The 20,286-nt window shown below is 36.8% G+C and overlaps 1 protein-coding gene across 2 annotated transcripts in view; it reads left to right on the plus strand.

Annotated features, from left to right (window-relative positions):
• Positions 1 to 17,560, plus strand: part of ITGB1 (integrin subunit beta 1) — a 43,097-nt gene extending 25,537 nt beyond the window's left edge. The window contains exons 7-17 of one of the 2 annotated variants that reach the window (XM_065871053.1): positions 1,651 to 1,806; positions 2,585 to 2,680; positions 2,982 to 3,071; positions 4,528 to 4,668; positions 4,837 to 5,036; positions 6,522 to 6,760; positions 6,983 to 7,205; positions 7,867 to 8,099; positions 10,127 to 10,293; positions 11,248 to 11,328; positions 16,329 to 17,560. In XM_065871053.1, the coding sequence (XP_065727125.1) occupies positions 1,651 to 1,806; positions 2,585 to 2,680; positions 2,982 to 3,071; positions 4,528 to 4,668; positions 4,837 to 5,036; positions 6,522 to 6,760; positions 6,983 to 7,205; positions 7,867 to 8,099; positions 10,127 to 10,293; positions 11,248 to 11,322 (1,620 nt within the window). In that variant the 3' untranslated portion in view covers positions 11,323 to 11,328; positions 16,329 to 17,560. The remainder of the gene's footprint in view (positions 1 to 1,650; positions 1,807 to 2,584; positions 2,681 to 2,981; positions 3,072 to 4,527; positions 4,669 to 4,836; positions 5,037 to 6,521; positions 6,761 to 6,982; positions 7,206 to 7,866; positions 8,100 to 10,126; positions 10,294 to 11,247; positions 11,329 to 16,328) is intronic. The other variant, XM_065871054.1, reaches the window with a different exon arrangement.
• Positions 17,561 to 20,286: the final 2,726 nt, after the last annotated feature.

The following is a 20,286-nucleotide window of genomic DNA, read 5'->3' on the forward strand; positions in this document are numbered from 1 at the left end:
TTTAAGTCTTAGTTTAAAATCTGTATGAGAACAGGTATTTTGAGAAGTCATATCATTGTAATTTTAATTGCAAGATTTTCAGTAGTAGTAAGCTGATCTCCATTGGACTAGTGGTTAGAATTTTATGACCCATTTACCAGGTGATGATTTTGAGGTGACCTTTTAATGATTCAGCTGAAGCTGAAACTAGAAAACATTGTGAGGTAGATAAAGTTTAAGTACCTGTCTCATTCCCGCCCCCCCCCACCCCCCGCTCCTTTTTCCCTAGAGTACCCCTATGCTCTAGAAGACCTTCCTGGATTCCAGATGCTTCTTAATGGTTATTTTCCAACCAATTTTTAATGTGTAACTTGATACCCAAGATGATAATATGGTATAGTGTTTAAGAGAACAGTCCTTAGACTGTTAGGAAATGGCTTCAGATGTTCCCATCACTGCTCATCCACTAGGCAATTTCCTTGCCATTCTAGAGGGCTGTTTCCTTCTCCTTAAGAAGGGATAATAACAGATAAACCTCATAGGGTTGTTACGAAATTTAAATACGGTAATCCATATACAGTGCCACTAAGCACCCAGCAAATATTAACTATTAGATTATCGTTACTCTTGACCTCTCACTGGGGTAGTTGCAATTTAAGGATAGTCTCTGCTTTTAAAGGGGAAGAGAGTGATATTCCAGGTAGTGCCCAGCCTGATGCTTGTTTTCTCTCCAGCCATTCATTTGTGATCCTGTTAGCAGCTCACTGTGGAGAGAGCATTCTCTGGGCTGCCTCCACCTGTGCCTTAGCCTGGGGATTAGAACAAGCCATAGCATCTGTGGCCGCTACTCTCGGTTTTCCTCATGCTGACTGAGAGTAACTGTTCCACTTCTCTCCATGAAAAAGAGACATTCCACTTGGACTGCCGGCATTAATAAACTTAATTCCTGCCGTCAAGGATTTTACAGTCTTACGAGGATATATACAGATATAATTGAGTATTTAGACAGATGTGATTATAAAATTACCATATTAGAGGATTTTACTGCTACTTTAAATTCTTTGCTGAATAAGGTGGAAAATAAAATAAATGAATAAATAAGCAGTACTGATGGGTTAGAATGGGTGGAATTAAGCAGGGCAAGTCTTTGGAGAAGGTACTTTTTTCTGTAATTAAAAAAGGAAGGCCTAATGTGGTGGCTGATAAAGTATACGCTACGGAAGGTGGAGCAAGGATGTATGGGAATGAGACAGTGATATTTGGGCCAAGATGGGTGTGGGCTGAGACATTTGCATTTACTCATTAAGCACCTACTATGTGCCAAGCACTGTGCTGACCGCTGAAGATAAGATGAAGCACAAAACCTGATGGTGGTCCCTGCCCTGCACAGAGCGAGTGTACTTTCTAATGGGGAGAGAGACATGGACTTTAAAAGATACAGTTTTTAAAAAAGAGCTGAGAGAGGTGGACAGCCAGGCAGGGTGGAGTTTTACAGTGAGGTGGGGGAGTTTTATTCAGTGGTCTCTGTGCCTTCATCCGCAAGGATATTGGCATCGTGAAAAGAGAAGGTACGGAATTAGGTTGAGATGTAGAGGTAGCCTACAGAAAGATGAAAAGATTTATGTTGAATTGTGGGTAGTATTTTAAAATTGAAATCCTTTTCTTTTTGAGTCATTGATTGGCTGGAGGAATGTGACACGGCTGCTGGTGTTTTCCACGGATGCTGGGTTTCACTTTGCTGGAGATGGGAAACTTGGTGGCATTGTTTTACCAAATGATGGACAGTGTCACCTGGAAAATGATGTGTACACCATGAGCCATTATTATGTAAGTGTTTAGCTCCTTACATATTGAATGGATTCAGGTTGGGTTTAGGGTCTAATACGAAGAGTATTGTGGGTGACTGGCTCGTGGGTTCTTCAGGGTTTGGGGTTTTGTTATTTTGGTGAGTTGGGCCCTGACCTAATGTGCAGGAAAGCTCGTGTTGCTGTTTTGAGTCTCTGGCTTTGTGCTTGCTTCCTTCCGTGTAGATGAGGGCCCGGGGGTGAAGGGAGCTGCTGACTCCCGACTTTGCACCTCAGCCCAGAGCTGTCTCCTCTCACGCGCGTACGTCAGGGGGTAGCAAGCTTGATATTATGCCTAATCAAATCACTTGTATAGTCGTAACACTCCTCGTCTTATTTATACATGATATAAGAAAGCAGGCACCCTGCCTCTACTGAAAATAAAGATTGGCAAATTATTCAAGGTCTGGAAGAAATCTAAACCTTGCTGAATCTTGGTCTTTTTCTTAAGTGATACGTAGATAATATAACCTTTAATTACTGGCAGTTCTTTACTTTCATTGTTCTGACATTTAATATACACAGATAATCTTGCTCTTTAAAGTCTTTTTATTATGGAAATTTAAAATTTACATATAAAGATAGAAGAGGATTAGAAACCCACTAGACAGCACCCACTTCAGCAATAATTTGTGTTGTTTCAAGCAGTCTTTTGTAAGTAATCCAGTTGATGTCTGCAAATCATTATTTTCAGCAAGTATTGAAAACCTGGAGTAGACTGGATGTAATTACATACTGAATTTTATTACTTAATTTCTTAGGATTATCCTTCTATTGCTCACCTTGTCCAAAAACTAAGTGAAAATAACATTCAGACGATTTTTGCAGTTACTGAAGAATTTCAGCCCGTTTACAAGGTAAATATATACGTGTGAGATCAAAAGAGGAACACGTTTCTAGACTCTTTTTGTTTAGTCATTAGAGTCAAAATGATATGTCTGAATTGAAATGCGGGAAAATGTCACCAGCTAAAAAAAAAAGTGATGTATATTAATTTTAGTTACATTGTAAAGCTAGTTGTTTTTAGGTCTGACTCCTTAAGTTTATTTAGGAAATGTATCGAGAACTGTTATTTAAAAATAAATAGTAAGTACTCAGTAGATGCTAATTAGTTGAATGAGTAGTACTTGTATTTTATGTTTTCTCTTTTAATTGCAGGAACTGAAAAATTTGATCCCTAAGTCAGCAGTAGGAACATTATCTGCAAATTCTAGCAATGTGATTCAGTTGATCATCGATGCATACAATGTGAGTGCGTTTTAAATAAGACCTGTTTTGGGCAATACCCTGTGGAGAATACTTTTCTCAAAAAAAGTAAAACTCCTTTCATACACGATTTAGCAAGCCCCAGAAGACAACATAAAACTTAAATTCTGCATCTGGAGGCAAAACTCATATTCTCTTACAAATACATAAGTATCTGCAGAGCAAAATGTAACAAAGGCATGTGGGGAAAATTTCTAAATTCTGTTTTAATGTTGTTAAGTAATAAGTCTCCTTGTTGGAAAGCAAGTGTGAAACAACTTAGATTTATAGGATGACCTCAGTCTTCTTTTTCCACCCCTTCTTTTTATAGATTCATCTATTTTGATGAATTGTGCCAGAAAAGCTTTTTTTTTTGGCTAATTCTTCTCTTGACATATATTCAGGGTATATAGTTCTCTGTTTTCAGGAGGTACACACAGTCATATATGCATGTACCATAAAGTATATATGAATGTATTTACATATATTTGACTTACCATTTTAATAAGATTTGTAAGATTTTTTTCCCCCCAGATTGGAAGGAAGTTGAAATTAAAGAGGAATTTTCTCCACCTTGAGCTTTAGTTCAGAGTACTTTAGTGATACTCATTCACCATTGGTCAATAACTGTTGTAAGTGTTCTGGAGGCCTTTGTAATACAACAGTAACCATCCTGTACTGTGTATACCACCCCAGCCTTTTGATGGGTTGAATTTTAGATATTTTCTACCTCATGCTAGGGGTTCCCAGAATTTTTTGGAAAGACCCTACTCGAAGAGAGAGGTTTTTACAAAGATTTTCTAGATTCTGGTTGTTCCCTGTCTCTCCCATAGCTGTTTTGTTCTCCGTCTTCACAGCATATCTTAATGCTTTCCCAACTCCATCCGTGCAGGAGTGTGACCAGGAGAGAGCTTGCTGCTGCAGCCTTCTCCGTTGGTCCTGAGCAATCTGCTGTTCTAAAAACGCGGTGCCTTGAATCCTCCCACTTCGGGTTTTCTTTTCTTGGGGGGTGAGGGCGCAGGGCTGCAACTGCACCTGAGCAGATTTGTTCCCAGACCAGTGTAGCGGATCGTTTACTTCAGGCCCTAGTGAGCTGGGAGTTGGTAGGGTCAGAGGAGAGCTGTGTTGCCACCGGGGGAGGAGAGCGTTCTGCGTTCTTAAGGCTCCTCATAATTAATGCCGGCCCTCTGTGCTGTATCATCATTAAAATTTTAACTCAGTAATTAAACCATAAATACTTTTTCCAGTCATGTACATTATTTTGAAGAATTGATCCTTATTAATTAGAGCCCATTTCTCTGGGTTTTGTGTTTTCTGGTCACTCAAGATTTGGCTTCAGATATTTTATTTAAATGATACTGTTTCTTAACAGTTCATTTTACCCATTGGATTTATGCATTCAACTTATTTTATAGTAGCATTCGTTTGCCTTTCCTCTGTTTAATAGTCTTTCTTTTAGTCCTTGTCTTCAGAAGTCATTTTGGAAAACAGCAAATTACCAGAAGGAGTAACAATAAATTACAAGTCTTACTGCAAGAATGGGGTGAATGGAACAGGGGAAAATGGGAGAAAATGCTCTAATATTTCCATTGGGGATGAGGTATGTTCCATAAACGTTTTCTGAAGAAGAGAAAAAACTGTTTACAGGCAATGTAGTTTATAATTTGAGAAACAGTTAAAGAAATATAATTTGGAGTGGCTTTTTGCAGTTTTTTTAAGTAGATTTAAATTGTTTAGTTGTTAACTTATCTTCTTGTTTTCCCTTAAGGTTCAGTTTGAAATCAGCGTAACTTCAAATAAATGTCCAAATAAGAATTCTGAAACCATTAAAATTAAGCCTCTGGGCTTCACTGAAGAAGTAGAGATTATTCTTCAGTTCATCTGTGAATGTGAATGCCAGAGTGAAGGCATCCCTGGCAGTCCCAAGTGCCATGATGGCAATGGGACCTTTGAGTGTGGAGCCTGCAGGTGAGCTGGGGCTGTGGAGAGTGACGGGGTGCGGGGGGACTGCGGCTGGGACGGCTGCAGGGGCAGGCTCTGTTTGGGCGTCCAGAGAGATTCTGTCTATTGGAGCAAATAAATGATTGTTCCGGCCACTGTTGCTCACCACAAGATCAATTTGATGATCTTGTGTGTGCTATTTATGGAAAGCTCTTCCCTGCCTTTTTTTTTTTTTCTTAGGCAGACTGTCCTTTACTGTAAAATAAAAGCTTTTATAGCCATCCAAGATGTATATTTAACAAATGGTTAAGGTAGCATTTGGGTTTTCCTCTCATTATAGCCGTCTGAATTCTCTGGAGCTAAATAAGCTTATATAAAATAATAGTGATTGTATCTGGGAAATGGAATTAGGAAGCAATAAAGGATGTTCACCGTGTATTACATGTACTTCTGAGTCGCTGGAATAGTTTTTAAAAAACCAATATACTTTGTAAAATTGAAAAGAAAACAGTATTTTCAGAACATAGAATCTACTACTAACAAAACTATAGTCAGATTATTTTAAATTTTATTTTCATACTGTGATTACTTTTTAATTAAAAATTAAAATTGAATGTACTCTGAATAATCTTTCTCCTTAAAAGAATAGGAGGAGGGAAGAATATTTTGATGCAGGTGTCAGCCCCAAATGACTATGCTTTGAAAGGTTTTTAATTATGAGAAAAATAGATGACTGTATTTTGCCATCAGTTATTAGCTTTCTATTCTAAATAACAATTAAAATGTTACATTTTTAAATTTTCCATGTCATACATATCCTGACTGAATTGTGTAGATCCATTTTTAGTAAAATATTACTTAACTGAAAGATCATCTTAAAAATGCTTTGCCTTCCTTCTTTTTGTGTATTTACCAGATACAGAACTAGTGTCTTCATTGTCTGAACACTAGGTGTTCTAAAAATAAGCAGTGTGGCTGAGAAGTCTGGATCCATAGGATAAATTTATTTTTAAACAGTATGTTAGTTATATTTTCAAATGATAGGCTCAGTATGTTTTTCTTCAACTTCCATGCACCTTTTGGGGTGTGTTTATTGTATTTTTTTGGATTAACAATTGGACGATTGCTTCACCTATAATAGCAAATGTAATAAATAGCATATCATTGGAAAACACAGCACTTTTAAAAATAAGTTTATCCTTTGTTTCTAAATGTCTTGTTCACCTGTTCATTGCTAGATTGTATTTTCATCTTGATCAAAATGGTTACTTTCCTGAAGAGGGCTTTTTTCCCTAGGCCCCCGTGGAGATTGCATATGGATTTGAATGGCTCTGTGTGTGTGCATATATGTACACTTCTGTGCACGTCTGTGACGTGTGGCGTGACGTGATAAAAGTGTAGTTTGAAGATAATGTTCATAGTCTTACTTCCTCTCCCAGTCTTTCTCACAGCATGATTTGTTACTTTCACTTATTTTTATTTTATGTGATTGAAATTTTGGACTCTGTTTAGGTGCAACGAGGGACGTGTTGGGAGACATTGTGAATGTAGCACAGATGAGGTGAACAGTGAAGATATGGACGCTTACTGCAGGAAAGAGAACAGTTCAGAAATATGTAGCAACAATGGAGAATGTGTCTGTGGACAGTGTGTGTGTCGGAAGAGGGATAATACAAACGAAATTTATTCTGGCAAATTCTGCGAGTGTGATAATTTCAACTGTGATAGATCCAATGGCTTAATTTGTGGAGGTGAGAAGGGGTCTGAAAATGGTTATAAAATGTGGTCCTATCTAATACAATAAAAAATCCTGAGAGTTTGCTTAGTGAATAAATAGAAAAAGGGCAGCATTGAGGGTCACTCCATCCCACAGACAGCCTTTCTTACATGTTATTGCTTGTTTTCACTTTTCGGTCAATGCTCTGATTTTACATTTTTACCGTTGTTATGAGAAATGATATTTTTTATTGCAGGAAATGGTGTCTGCAAGTGTCGTGTGTGTGAATGCAACCCTAACTACACTGGCAGTGCCTGTGACTGTTCTCTGGACACTACCTCCTGCACGGCTGTGAATGGGCAGATCTGCAATGGCCGGGGCGTCTGTGAGTGTGGCGCCTGTAAGTGTACAGATCCCAAGTTCCAAGGGCCGACCTGTGAGATGTGCCAGACGTGCCTTGGAGTCTGTGCCGAGCATAAGTGAGTGTTTCCGAATTGCTTGAAATGGGTGATAACTCGCTGTTGGCCTCTGTATCAGCACACCATACAGAGAACAGCGCTAACATCAGGTTACGCTGTAAATAAACTGTCACCTTGAAGCCCAGTTTTTAAATCTTAAAAATTCTTTCCCAGTAGCTGGTGTTTGTCACATGATACTGAAATGTGTCGTACGAGAGTGATGGTACAGTTATTTCAATCTGAGTTTGCTATGTAAGTGAATCCATGTGGTAACCTTTGTTAAATTAGCATTACCAATTGCTTAATTAACTATATTTTGACTAAACTAAATAAAATTGAGTTTTGTCCCTTGAAGAAAGAACTACTGTTGTACCAGCGACACATTTCAAAAGTTATTTTGGCTTTAAATTGTGTATTAAATATCTGATAGGGCTAGTTTCATTTTCCTACTCTTATTTCTTTTGGAGGATTTTAGTTTGAGCTGTAATAAATCTATAATATCACTTGGGAAACTAGCATCTTTATGTTTAGTTTCCCCATCTAGAAATATGTTTCTTCATTTATTTATATCTTCTTCTATTGCTCTTGGCTTAATTTGGTTAAATTTTGAGTCTAGCACACAAAATAATCTTTAAGCAAATATTATTTTAAATAATAAATGTAATCATTTGCATTTTAACAGGGAATGTGTTCAGTGCCGAGCCTTCAACAAGGGAGAAAAGAAAGACACGTGTGCTCAGGAATGTTCGCATTTCAACATTACCAAGGTTGAAAATCGGGACAGGTTGCCGCAGCCAGGCCAGGTGGATCCCCTGTCCCATTGTAAGGAGAAGGACGTTGACGATTGCTGGTTCTACTTCACATATTCAGTGAACGGGAACAATGAGGCCACTGTTCATGTTGTAGAGACTCCAGGTAGAAATCTGATCATTTCAAAATTCTTTGCGTTTTCTTTTATGTCTCTTTACTGCTTAGGGCTATTGGTAGTTTCCCTAATATCTAGGAACAACTCCAGCTGGACTATTATATGTCCAAGTTGGGACACTTTTAATCTCTCAAAGCTTAAACTAGTATTTAATTAATAAATAAGGGAAAGAGAAAGCAGGTTTTGAGTTTTGTGAATGGAGAGTCCGAGGAGTAAATGCAGTAGCCCACACAGAGCCCTCAGCACGGCGCCTGGCAGTAGGCTCTCGGTAAGAGCACCATCATTATTAATGATATTTAAATATGAGTTGATTTTAGGCTTGGACACTGGGAAAGATAATTTGTTAAAGGATGTTATATACAGCATGAATTTGTTCAGCTTCTCAAAAGATGAAACATTTTTATCTTGGTTTTTCTGGGTGCTTTTAATATCCTTTGGAATTTTCTACATTTGTGGTCAGATTTTTATGGGAATGTAAGTTTTAATTTCTCCCAGATAAATATTAGGAATGGATTTTGGAGGCGTATATTTAACTTCAGAAGAAACAGCCAAACTGTTTTTTTAAAGTCTCTGTTGTTTTGCATATGTATTTTTCAAATGTTGTCTCAGTCTGTGCCTCCTTGTCTTCATTTTCTTGAGTGTTTTTTGAAGATCAGAAGCTTAAATTTTGATGAAATACGATTTACCAGGTTTTTCTTTTATAGATCTTGCTCTTTACTATTATGTCTTAGAACTCTTTGCCTAATTCAAGTTCATAAGGATTTTTCTCCTGTGTTTTCTTCTAAAAGTTTTATAGTTCTGGTTTTCCATTTAGGTCCGTAACCCACTGTGAGCTGATCTTAGTATATGGAGTGGGGTCCAGTTTTTTTATATGTAGATTTCCAGTCGTTCTTGCACCATTTGTTGAAAAGGTTGACCTTTCTCCACCTTGGTTGAAAATGAGATGACCTTATATATGTGGGCCTGTTTCTGACTCTTGATTGTTTTCCGTTAATCCAGGCATCTGTCCTTTAGCCAATACCACACTGTCTCAGTTAGTGTTGCTTCATAGCTAGTCGTGAAATCTGGTAATACAAGTTGTCCAACTTTGTTCTTTTCTGAAAGTGCTTTTGAAACACTTTCATAGTTCTCCTACTTCTTTGTAAATTTTAGAATAAACTTGCTTGATATCTACACGTCCTGCCAGGATTTTGATTGGGATAGCATTGAGTTTATAGATCAAATTGGGGGAGGGACTTCCCTGGTGGTACAGTGGTTAAGAATCCGATTGCCTGCCAGTGCAGGGGATATGGGTTTGAGCCCTGGTTCAGGAAGACCCCACATGCTGCAGAGTGACTAAGCCCGTGCGCCACAACTACTGAGCCTGCGCTCTAGAGCCCTCGTGCCACAACTACTGAGCCTGCGTGCCTAGAGCCCATGCTCCACGACAAGAGAAGCCAGTGCAGTGAGAAGCTCGTGCACTGCAACGAAGAGTAGCCCCTGCCCGCCGCAACTAGAGAAAGCCCATGCGCAGCAACGAAGACCCAATGCAGCCAAAAATAAAAATAAATTAATTATTAAAAAAAAATTGGGGGAGAATTGACATTTTAACAATGTTGAGTCTTCTAATCCATGAACATGGAATCTCTCTCCATTTATTCAGGTCTTTTTTCCATCAGTGTTTAATAATTTTTAGCATGTGAATCTTGCACATATTTTCTTAGATTTATACATAGGTATATCATGATTTTTGGTGCCATTGTAGAAAATACCATTTTCTAAATTTAGAAGTCAATTTCTATATAATACGTAGAAATACATGACTTTTCTTTATTGATCATGTACGCTGGGGTCTTGTAAACCCATCTGTTACTTCTAGCATCTTTTTTATAGATTCTTTGGGATAGTGTACATTCACTTACCTTGGAATTTTAATTCCTGTGTGTTTTTTTATGAGACTGCCCAGCTCTTTGTAATTTTGGCTGTACCTTCACATTCTAGTCCCTCATGTGCTCATCCTTTGCTTCTTACTTTACAGAGTGCCCCACTGGTCCAGACATTATCCCAATTGTAGCAGGTGTGGTTGCTGGAATTGTTCTTATTGGCCTTGCATTGCTGCTGATTTGGAAGCTTTTAATGATCATTCACGACAGAAGGGAATTTGCCAAATTTGAAAAGGAAAAAATGAATGCCAAATGGGACACGGTAAGTTGGAAATCATGTAAAAAGGAGGGTGATTCATAAAGCAAATGTAACACTTTTAAGACTTATTAGCTCTAAAGCTGATAATTAAAGTCCTTTAAATATTTTATTCCCCCCAAAATTTATTACTCAGAAAACTTGCATTTAGTGAAAAATAGAAAACATCTTAAGTATATCCTATTAAAACAAAACAGTTATAAGAATGTTTCTTCTGATTACTGTGGTCATTGTTTTTATTTCCTTAATAATTTTAATCTTAAATCTGCTCTTCTGCCTTTTTTTTCTCATGTAAAATAGAATCAAATAGAATCCTAAGTAATAGCAAGCTATTCAGTAGAAAGCTTTTTCTGTTTTTCTTTTCCCCCAACAAAGAAATCTAAGTAGAACGCAGCCAGACTCAAAAGGCTACATATGTATGACTCCACTTATATGACAGTCTGGAAAAGGTAAAACCCTAGAGGCAGGAATGAGATCCAGTGGTTTGCAGGGGCTGGAGCTGGGGGAAGGGGCCCGAGGGATCGTGGGATGATCTTCATTGTGGGTGTGTTTATACATTTGAGAATTCATGGAACTGTGTACTTAAAAAGGGTATTTTTGTTCTCTGCGATTTTACGACTTAGTAAATAAACCTGGCTTTATAAAAATTTAGAAGCTGCAAGTGATGAACGTTGACGCCAGCAGTTAGTGCTTTGAAGCGTGGGGTGGGAGGCCGAGGTGGCCGAGCGTTGGCCTTCGTGTATTCATCTTTTGATACAAGAAAGCAGTGACAATCTTCAGTATTGTTAAATTGTAAATGAATTTTAGTCATTTGCATTTTACTACAATTTGCTTGGGTTTTTTAAAAAAATTAATTTTGGAAGTGTAAAAATAGTAAAAATTCTCTTTTATAGTGTTTAAACACTATACATGTCAGCTTTTTTCTGATGAAGTCATTAGAAACTATTTCTTTTACTTCAGCAAGAAAATCCGATTTACAAGAGTCCTGTTAATAATTTCAAGAATCCAAACTATGGACGTAAAGCTGGTCTCTAAGTTGCCGTTCGTATTTTCTTTCATTTTCTGTCTTTGCATGTGAAATTTATCCTTTCTACTGCACTGTGTGCCCTTTATCACTATTGCTGCCTTTTTTTATTTTAAATCTGGCTTTATTTATATGGCTATACTATGGCTTTTCTTTTTGTGTGTTAATACAGTTAGTGTTTAGAGGGGCTTTGGATGAAGCTTTATGGTATAGAAGCAGCAGCTGTGTTGTAGTGAAAAGAGAATGTGCTTTGTGATCAGAGAGACCTGGGTTGAGTCCCAGCTCTTCCACTTAGTAAGTAGAATGGCATTGGGTCACTTCCCAGAGCTTTAACATGGAGTCAGTAGTGATATTGTTTGGTGTGGTTGTTCTTGGCTAATGACTGTAGTGTATGATAGCAGCCTGTCAGTTATAATCCTTACTAGAGTCCTTTGCTTTAGGTAGTATTATTATCCTTATAATAATATAACAAATTATTATATGTAAGTTTTAGGGTGAAACAATGAAAAGTGAACATGAAAACTAAAGTTCAAAATAGAATAAATGTAACCTGGTATAATATTTGTATAATATATAACTACAGTGTCATCGTTATTGATTCTAGAAATATTTTGAAAATCTTTAGTTCTTGACTGTAACTTAAAATTCCTTTAAAAATCAGAACCTTTTATTTATATATATTTCTTCTTCTTAGTTACTGAATAATTCTAATACTCAAAGCTAACACTGAACTCTTTTTGAAAGGTAACAAAGACTTTAAAGAGAAAAATCCTATTATAGTTTTAAATAAAAACTTAGTTGAAAATTTCATAGTGGTAATAAAGCTTGGTTAACGTATTCTCTAAGCTAGGGTAAGTTACTTTGGTGAGTATATGCTTTACCTGGATGACAAATTTATCATTTTCATTTTCTCTTTTAGCAGTAGTGGACAGGCTTCTTCCTTGTAACTGAGTTTTCATGAAGTGCTTCTAGCATGTTTTAATATAATTATGTAAGCCCCTAAAACTCTCCGATAAAAAGATTGTGATTAGAACCAATTCTCCTGACTGGTGATCCAGAACTCTTCTTTCCTTTCCTAACTACTTTTTTTTTTTTTTCTTTGCGGTACACGGGCCTCTCACTGTTGTGGCCTCTCCCGTTGCGGAGCACAGGCTCCGGACGCGCAGGCTCAGCGGCCATGGCTCACGGGCCCAGCCGCTCCGCGGCATGTGGGATCTTCCTGGACCGGGGCACGAACCCGTGTCCCCTGCATCGGCAGGCGGACTCTCAACCACTGCGCCACCAGGGAAGCCCTCCTAACTACTTTTATTCTTATTTCACATATTGGAAAACTGAGGCACAGAAGGGTTCAGTAACTTGGCTAAGTTCACCGGGCTAGTTAGTGGAAGAGCTGAGATTCAAACCCAGGCCCCTGGGCTCCAGGATCCAGGTTCTTAACCACTACCTTATATTAGTAGCAATCATTGTCTGTCTTCGGGAGATGCTGTTACCTGGTTAGGAAGAGGGAGATCACTCTTTACAAAAAATGACACTTTTTGGTATTTCTGGTTAACTTCATGGTGTTAGTGTTACTCTAGCACTACTGTGTTGGGCAGACATTGTAACTGGGAGATCACTTTGTTACCTAGAAACCAACGCTGCAGATTTGCTTATTTACTCTGCTGAGAAGTGTGCTTATAAAATAATAACAAGATCTTAAAGTACAGGAATGTTTAATATTTTTAAGAGATAACAGGAAGTACCGATAACATTAGAAGCCATTACTTGCAAGATTTTTCTTTTATTTCTAAGCAGATTTTAAGACTTTTGAAATGGCAAAGTTAAATTTGATGGCAGAAAATTATTGTCAGGTTCATATATGTGTAGTTTGGTAACGTTTTCCTGTTAGTATGAGATTTGATGCATTCTTTTCTTTCTCGCTTAATGCTTTACAGAAAGTTAGTTTTAGAAGGAAACTGATTTGCTGGGATCCCTTTCCCTCCCTCCCTCCCTCCCTGTCAAAAACAATCCAATATTGACACTTTCATGTGGTTACTTATATGAGAAAAGTTTCTGTATCTCCTATTGAAAGGTGAAATTTTCACCTTTGCTGTCTGTTAAATTGTGCTTTGAAGGAAGTTAGTAATTAATAGTGAAACTTAATGTTTTCATTGTTAAGTCAGTTTTTGGCTACAGTATTACTTCTTCAGTCAAAATAAGCATTTTGAGGAATTCAGGATGCGAAAGTTTTGTAAAAATTTATTCATTAGTGAAATCCATGCAAATTAATGGCTACAGGTTATTTTGAGATGTTTTCTCAAGAAAAATTAAAGTAGAAATAAACAATAGAAATTAATGAATGAGCATTAAGAAATTAAAACAAATCATGGCTTATAAAGCACTCTTCCAATATGGGACCAAGGTTGCCAGTCAGTTAATTATATCATTAACATATTTCAAATAATAGGCACTCTGATTATTTCAGCACATAAGACTACTCATGTAGGTACATTAAAAAAATCAGATTATCAGCTTTGTAATTGTTAAAGCTGTTAAGCACATTAAATGTGGGCTGCTAATCCCCACGGTTGTGCACTGCATTTCTAACACACCACAGAAATGATGCTGTCACCACCATGTCCGCCCTTCCAGAGGGAGCACAGGATGACATTTACTGAGATCAGAGGTCGTCACTGCTGAACATAACCCTGCTCTCTTGATTTCAATAGGCTTTGCTTTTTGTTGGGATGGGGAGGGGTTGCACTCTGAACATGGGAACTAATCTGCATTATTTTAGCTTACCTTCGTTTAAGGTGATGCCCAATGCAGGTAATTTAATTTTACCTCTAACCTTGCATGTTAAAATTTTGTTTGGATGGACTTTGAAATAATAAGTATAAATGTTTGTGTATATGAAAAGGCAAACTTTTCTCCAAAGGTAAGTTCTGCCGTGTAAATCGTACTTTGGATTCATCTATAACTTAGGTGTTTTTTTCTTTCGTTTTTTTGTTGTTGTTGTTGTTCTCCATTTTTTGTTGTTGTTACCTCCCTTATAAGTATTAAACATTAGATTTATCTAATGCATTAGTTTAAAGAAACAATTAAATGGTAATTTATTTTCCTAGCATATTTGAAAGAATGGGCAGTCCTAGCTTCATATAATAGGAAGGTGGAAATAAAGAATGTAACTTACTTGTACTGATCACTCATTAGCAATGTAGTTGCCGGGATCCAGACTCCGGCCTCCATTATGAAATGTCTGCTACAGTGTCTGTATAATCATATTTTAGCTCCAGTTGGGATGAGAGCTCAGAGTTTGATATCCTATGTGATTTTTTATCATCCAGATTATATGATGTTTGTCTTTGAGGGATCCTGAGTTCCTCCATGTTTCAGAAATGACTGGTCAAATTGTGTTTTGTGGGGTGGGGCTAAGGCACTTTGTCACGATTCAGTCGGTATCCAGGCTCACTGCTAAGCTGAAGTCATAGTGGTTTATTTGGTGTCTCTCAAGACCCAGCCCTTATATGTTGCATTTTCCCTCAGTGATTTCCTGTCTGCAAGATAAATTCAGTCTTTTTAGCATGGCACACAGGGCCTTTCGTGATCTGGCACTGTCTTCTTTCTTGTCTCCTTTCCCTTCCCCACTCCTCAAAACATACACATGCACCCTTTAAAAACTTCTGAACTATGTATATTTCTACCTAACTGTGCCATTCTTTCCCCAACACCTTGACTGCATGTGTATGTGTGTCTGTATACCTCTCAGTGTTTTATCTACAGTCAGTTTCATTTTGACAATATCCCTGATCTTCTCAGAGTCAATCCCTTTTTTCTTATACTGTTCCCTTTTTATGTACATAATTCTCTTTTGTACTGTTTCAGAGCGCCTTAATTTATCTTCATGTTTGTCATCCACCAAACCGTACCCTCCTAGGAGGCAGAAATTGTGGCAATGAAAACTATATCCAAATATAACCTGCAGTCAAGTGTGAATAAAATTTAAAAGCAAAAATTACTGTTTAGATGCCTTCTATATTTTTTGAAATCACCTCAGATGGTTCTATAGTAAGATATAAAACTAAACAGCATTTCAAAATCTTAATTTTTGCCTAAAATTTAAATGTTTTAAGTTTTTCTTTAATATTTGTTTCATTTGTGCTGTTATTTCCTCTGAGATAGGAATATTTGGCCATATTTCTCACTTGACTTTCAAGCAGGAGAAAGAATGCTGTAGCAGTTATTTAAATGTATCACTTAGCATAAGAGGATTTTTTAAGAAAATGATAGCATGGGGATGTATGTTATCTTCCTGTTTTAAAACATCAGTGTCAGTAAAGTTTTGGATATTGAAAAATCTCTTGTGTTTATGGCTTGGAGTCATTTACTGGGCTTGATTTCAGTACTCTTTAGTAAAATACAGAATTAACAATAAAATAAAACATTTCATCAGTACGATATTGAAGAATAGCAATCATTTCATGAAGAATGGAAATGATTTTTGTCTAAGCAAATGCGGCAACGTGGTGCCTTGGTGGAGGTACTGTGCTCGCAGTGACACTGTGACAGTCTTACCCCAGAACTCACCACAACTTTTGTGGCAGAGCCTCAGAAGAATATCTCCCTCACAGAGATGAAAGCCAAGGAGTCTTCATTATCAAGCACCTTTGTGCACAGTAAAGGGTTAAGAATCAGGCAGTTGATGGCAGAAGAATTCCTTAAGTTCAAAATTAGTTTCAAGACAGCCATTCAAAACCAGTTTAAAAGAGAGAAGCCGTTAACAGCACGCCCTCGAGTGGAGGAATGGGTCAGAAAGGAAATAATGCCAGATGACAGGGGTACCTTTAGGCTTGTAGGGCAAAGCTTTCATTTTCAAATTTTGTGTAAACTTTTTAATGCCTTTTAAAAAATTCAGTGTGATGCCTGGACAGGTAAAATGGAAATGACTTATGAAAACGATCTTTACTTTTAATATTGTCTTATAAATAATGTTACATGACTTCAGTAGAGTGACTGATAACTTTTCTCTTTTTTTTAGGGTGAAAATCCTATTTATAAGAGTGCTGTGACAACTGTTGTCAATCCGAAGTATGAGGGAAAATGAGCGCTGCCAGTGCGTATCCACAACACTGAGTGCAAAGTAGTAATTCCACACCCACAGTAAGGTAGTTTCAGGGCAGTGTTGCTGTGGTTCTCTCTTGGGCAGGTTCTGAAAATGTACAATATGTATAATTTGAAAATTTTTTTATTATTTTGAAAATAACGTTATAATCAATGCCAGGGACTGACAGAAGACTTGAGACAGGATGGTTATCCTTATCATCTAAGGTTGCATTGTGCCTTTTTGACCTTTTCCTCCTGGACTGTTGAAATCCAGCTCTTAGTGGATTAAGCGATATTTCTAGAGTGATTGAAAGGGCAGTAGTTAAAATAATGAGTATGATGAGAGTTTCTCTTAAGTATTAAAACTGATTTCTTGCTTTGCAGATATGTCACTTTTCAGTTATACAGAATCCAAAGTGAATGTCCTTCTAGCTAGTTTAGAATTGTTTTAAATTTATTATTTTGTTATTTTCCTTATTAGACATGACTGATGACATGATGTATCTGAAAGATGAGTATGTTGGGAGTTGCTTGTGTAAAATAATGAAATGTTTGATCTACAAAGGCCATGGGAAAAGTCAGAGAGTTAGGAAGGGAAAACATAGCTTTAAAACCTGTGTGCCATTTCAAGAGTTACTTAATCTTGGTAACTTTTATGCCTTCTTTTTTTAAATTCAAGCCTTGTTTAAAAGTATTGGGGAATTTTCTGCAAAAAAAAGTCCTTGATTTATATAAAGGCCTTAATTTACATAGTATTTGCTGAATTGGGGACCTCTGGGTGAATTTATTTTATTCATTTTATTTTGTTTAAAGCCTGGTGCTTTTTATCACCTCTTCTAATCTTTTAATGTATTTGTTTGCAATTTTGGGTAAGACTTTTTTGTTATCAGTACTTTTTCATTGATGTTTTAGCTGTACATTTGCCTTTTTAATGACCATGTGAAATTGTACTATGGCTTATGCAACAGCCATCAGTTAAGCAGTTCTTAATTTCAATTAGTGACGTAACAGACCACTGTATATTTACTTCTCACTGTTTGAATTTCCTGTTTGGTTTCATACTAGTCACATTCTTATTTTAAGTGCCTTTTAATTTTAACAGTTCACTTTTTACAATGCTATTTACTGAAGTTATTTATTAAATAAAAATGCCTAAAATATTTAAATTGGATGTTTGGGTTTTATATATTTTGTCAGTTTGTGTGCCTAAAATTTTTATAGCTTAAAGAGATTGACAGAAAATTCCTGGTCATTGGGTATTTTACTTAGACTAAAAGAGAGAAGGAAAGAAGGAAGGGAAGGAAGGAGGAGAGAGATGGTAAAATAAAATTTCAGACTGTCTTTGGGCTCTCTATATAATACTGGATAAATCCCCTTCTCTCCCCACCCTTCTCTTACCTCCCTAGGAGATAGGTTTCATTCCTATATTAAGCAGAATTAACTCTTTATGAACATCCTCTTAGAGCTATTAACTAGAAGCTGGAAATTATATCATTCTATTTAAGATATAGACAAGGAATTGTTATGTTTCTGATAAGTTTCTATTTTCATTTGGCTTTGGTTTATTTATGTTAGAAAGTGTATGTATCCATAAAAAATACTTGTGTGAAGCTTATTGAAAGAAATATATCCCTTCCTGGAGCAATACAGTAAGTGTCAGAGATTTGGGGAGAGGATTGTGGTAAAAGTTTCAACTTTACCAGCCTCTCACATTTGCAGTGCCCCTCCCATTTAAAAAAATTGGTATCTTTTTTACCTGTTCCACTTAAATGTATTTCCTGGCTTAGACTAAATCATCTTTCAGTTGAGAATTATACATCTTTATGAGGAAAATTACCTCTTTCATGAACTATCCATTTCACCTGTTTCATTTTCCATTCCCACCACCCACACTGCCGCTTGGTTCAACGCATTTCCTTACACCTGAGGCATAACCCGATGAACTGAATACCATATTTCTGCTCCACAAGTTTGCTTTTATAATGAGATTTTTTATAAATAGGAACAGAGCCTATTTTCTGTTACATTCAATACATGATTCTTTTTCCTGGCATATGCTTTTGATGCTGAAATGTGGTGAATTTTTAATTTTATATTATAATTTATAAACAGATTCTCTGACTATAGAAATCCTTTTATTTGGAAGCTGGAGAATTGTATAGAATTTATTTCTCATGCTGACCATAACAGCATTGGCATTTGAATAATTTTAGGCTTAAAACTGGCAGTTTCAAAACACAGTCTAAGAGATTGATAATTAGCTTTGAAACCACACAGAACTTGGTCACTAAAATATTTTTTATTTTCCTAGCAAATAGGACATTTTGACCTCCAGTGAAGTGCTTTCCAAAAGTTAATGAGTCCTGAAAGAAAATAACAGTTGTAAATTTTTTTTTCATTCAAACTCCGTATTTTGAAAATTTATGAAATGTTAGGTATCATGCCTAAGTGTCAATAGTGGCATATTTTGCAGTGATTCTCTGACATTTTACAAAGTTTTCTTACTCTTTTGCAGAGGATAACTTTATAAATTCTTTGATAAACACGCCCAGATAAGACCTTGAGCCACAAGAACACTTCATCATACTAGTTAAAAAGCACTGTGGTCAACTTCTGATTTTGGAATTGTCTTTTTCCCGCTCCTCTGTTGCTTACTAGAGTTTGAGAGGTAACCTTATTGAATAGAGGCCATTTGTCTTTGTTTTTTTCCCTGTGTCCTTGAAAACTTATTTCTGACCTAATAAGTTCATAGGAGTTCAGAAACAGCAAGTATCTCCAGGACTCTTCTGGAGCCTATACAGACAGTCCACTGGCTCTCTGGACAGCTCTCACGCCCCAGGATTCTCTTGAGAATTTAGGCAGATGTGGAAGTGGCTTCTGAGTGAGTGATCCATGGGAGCAGATTTTGAGGCTGGATTAGATTAGATAGCCCATTAAGCCTCCACCACTGTGAGCGTGGTAAGTTGTCATACATATCAAAATGTACAAAATGCTAGGGTGAATCACAAGACATATATTAGTTAAATCCACAGGTAGTAACTATCTTTTTATTTAATTTCCTTCTACAATCTCTCTAAGTCTTCACTGGATTTTAACTATGTTAAGATCTTACATGAATTTTTCAAGGATATAGAGTTTCCACGAAAGTATTTAGTGGTATTTCATTTAATTTTACTTGTATTCTACCTACTCTGGGTTTTTTGGTCTCAGGACTAATTCTAAAATAGACTGGTATATTAAACAAGAGTTAATTAAGGATCACCTTGTGAGAGGAAAACACTGTTCTGAATATTTAAATCCCATAATTTTATTCATTACTGTAATAGTTTATAGAACTGTTAGAAGACAGCATTGTCTTCAATTTAATGTGTAGTAGGTGATACGTTGTTGATGTTACTTATTGATAACAATGTTATGTTAATGTTGCTTACTGATCAGAATTATTCCTGGGCGATAGACCAACATTCAGGTCTCCTTCAGTAGCTAAGTAACTGGCCCCTCGGCAACCATTTTAAAACATGGATTTGATTATATTGTCCCAACGCCCCCATTTCCATCTCCACTTTCACATCCTCAATCCTCCCACACGTCCTTTGTAGTTGATGTTTCTGTCTTATCCCTAGATTTGATAGCTCCAAGAATATAGGACCCTGTGTGTTTTGATTCATCATTGAATCCCTAGAACAACGTCTGTCATGAAGTAAGTAGGTGACCGTATTTGTTGAATAGGTGGGATTCATCTCCCTGAGTTACCACTACTACCTACCTAGCAGCATTTGCAGTGATACACTCACTCTGCCTTCCTACCTTGATGGGTAGAGTATCCTAGGTTGTGGTTTTTCTCTTTCAGCACTTGAAACGTTTCTGCAGAAAAATGTGATAGTTTTATGTCG

This window comes from Phocoena phocoena, chromosome 2, assembly GCF_963924675.1.
Source record: "Phocoena phocoena chromosome 2, mPhoPho1.1, whole genome shotgun sequence".
Lineage (NCBI taxonomy): Eukaryota > Metazoa > Chordata > Mammalia > Artiodactyla > Phocoenidae > Phocoena > Phocoena phocoena.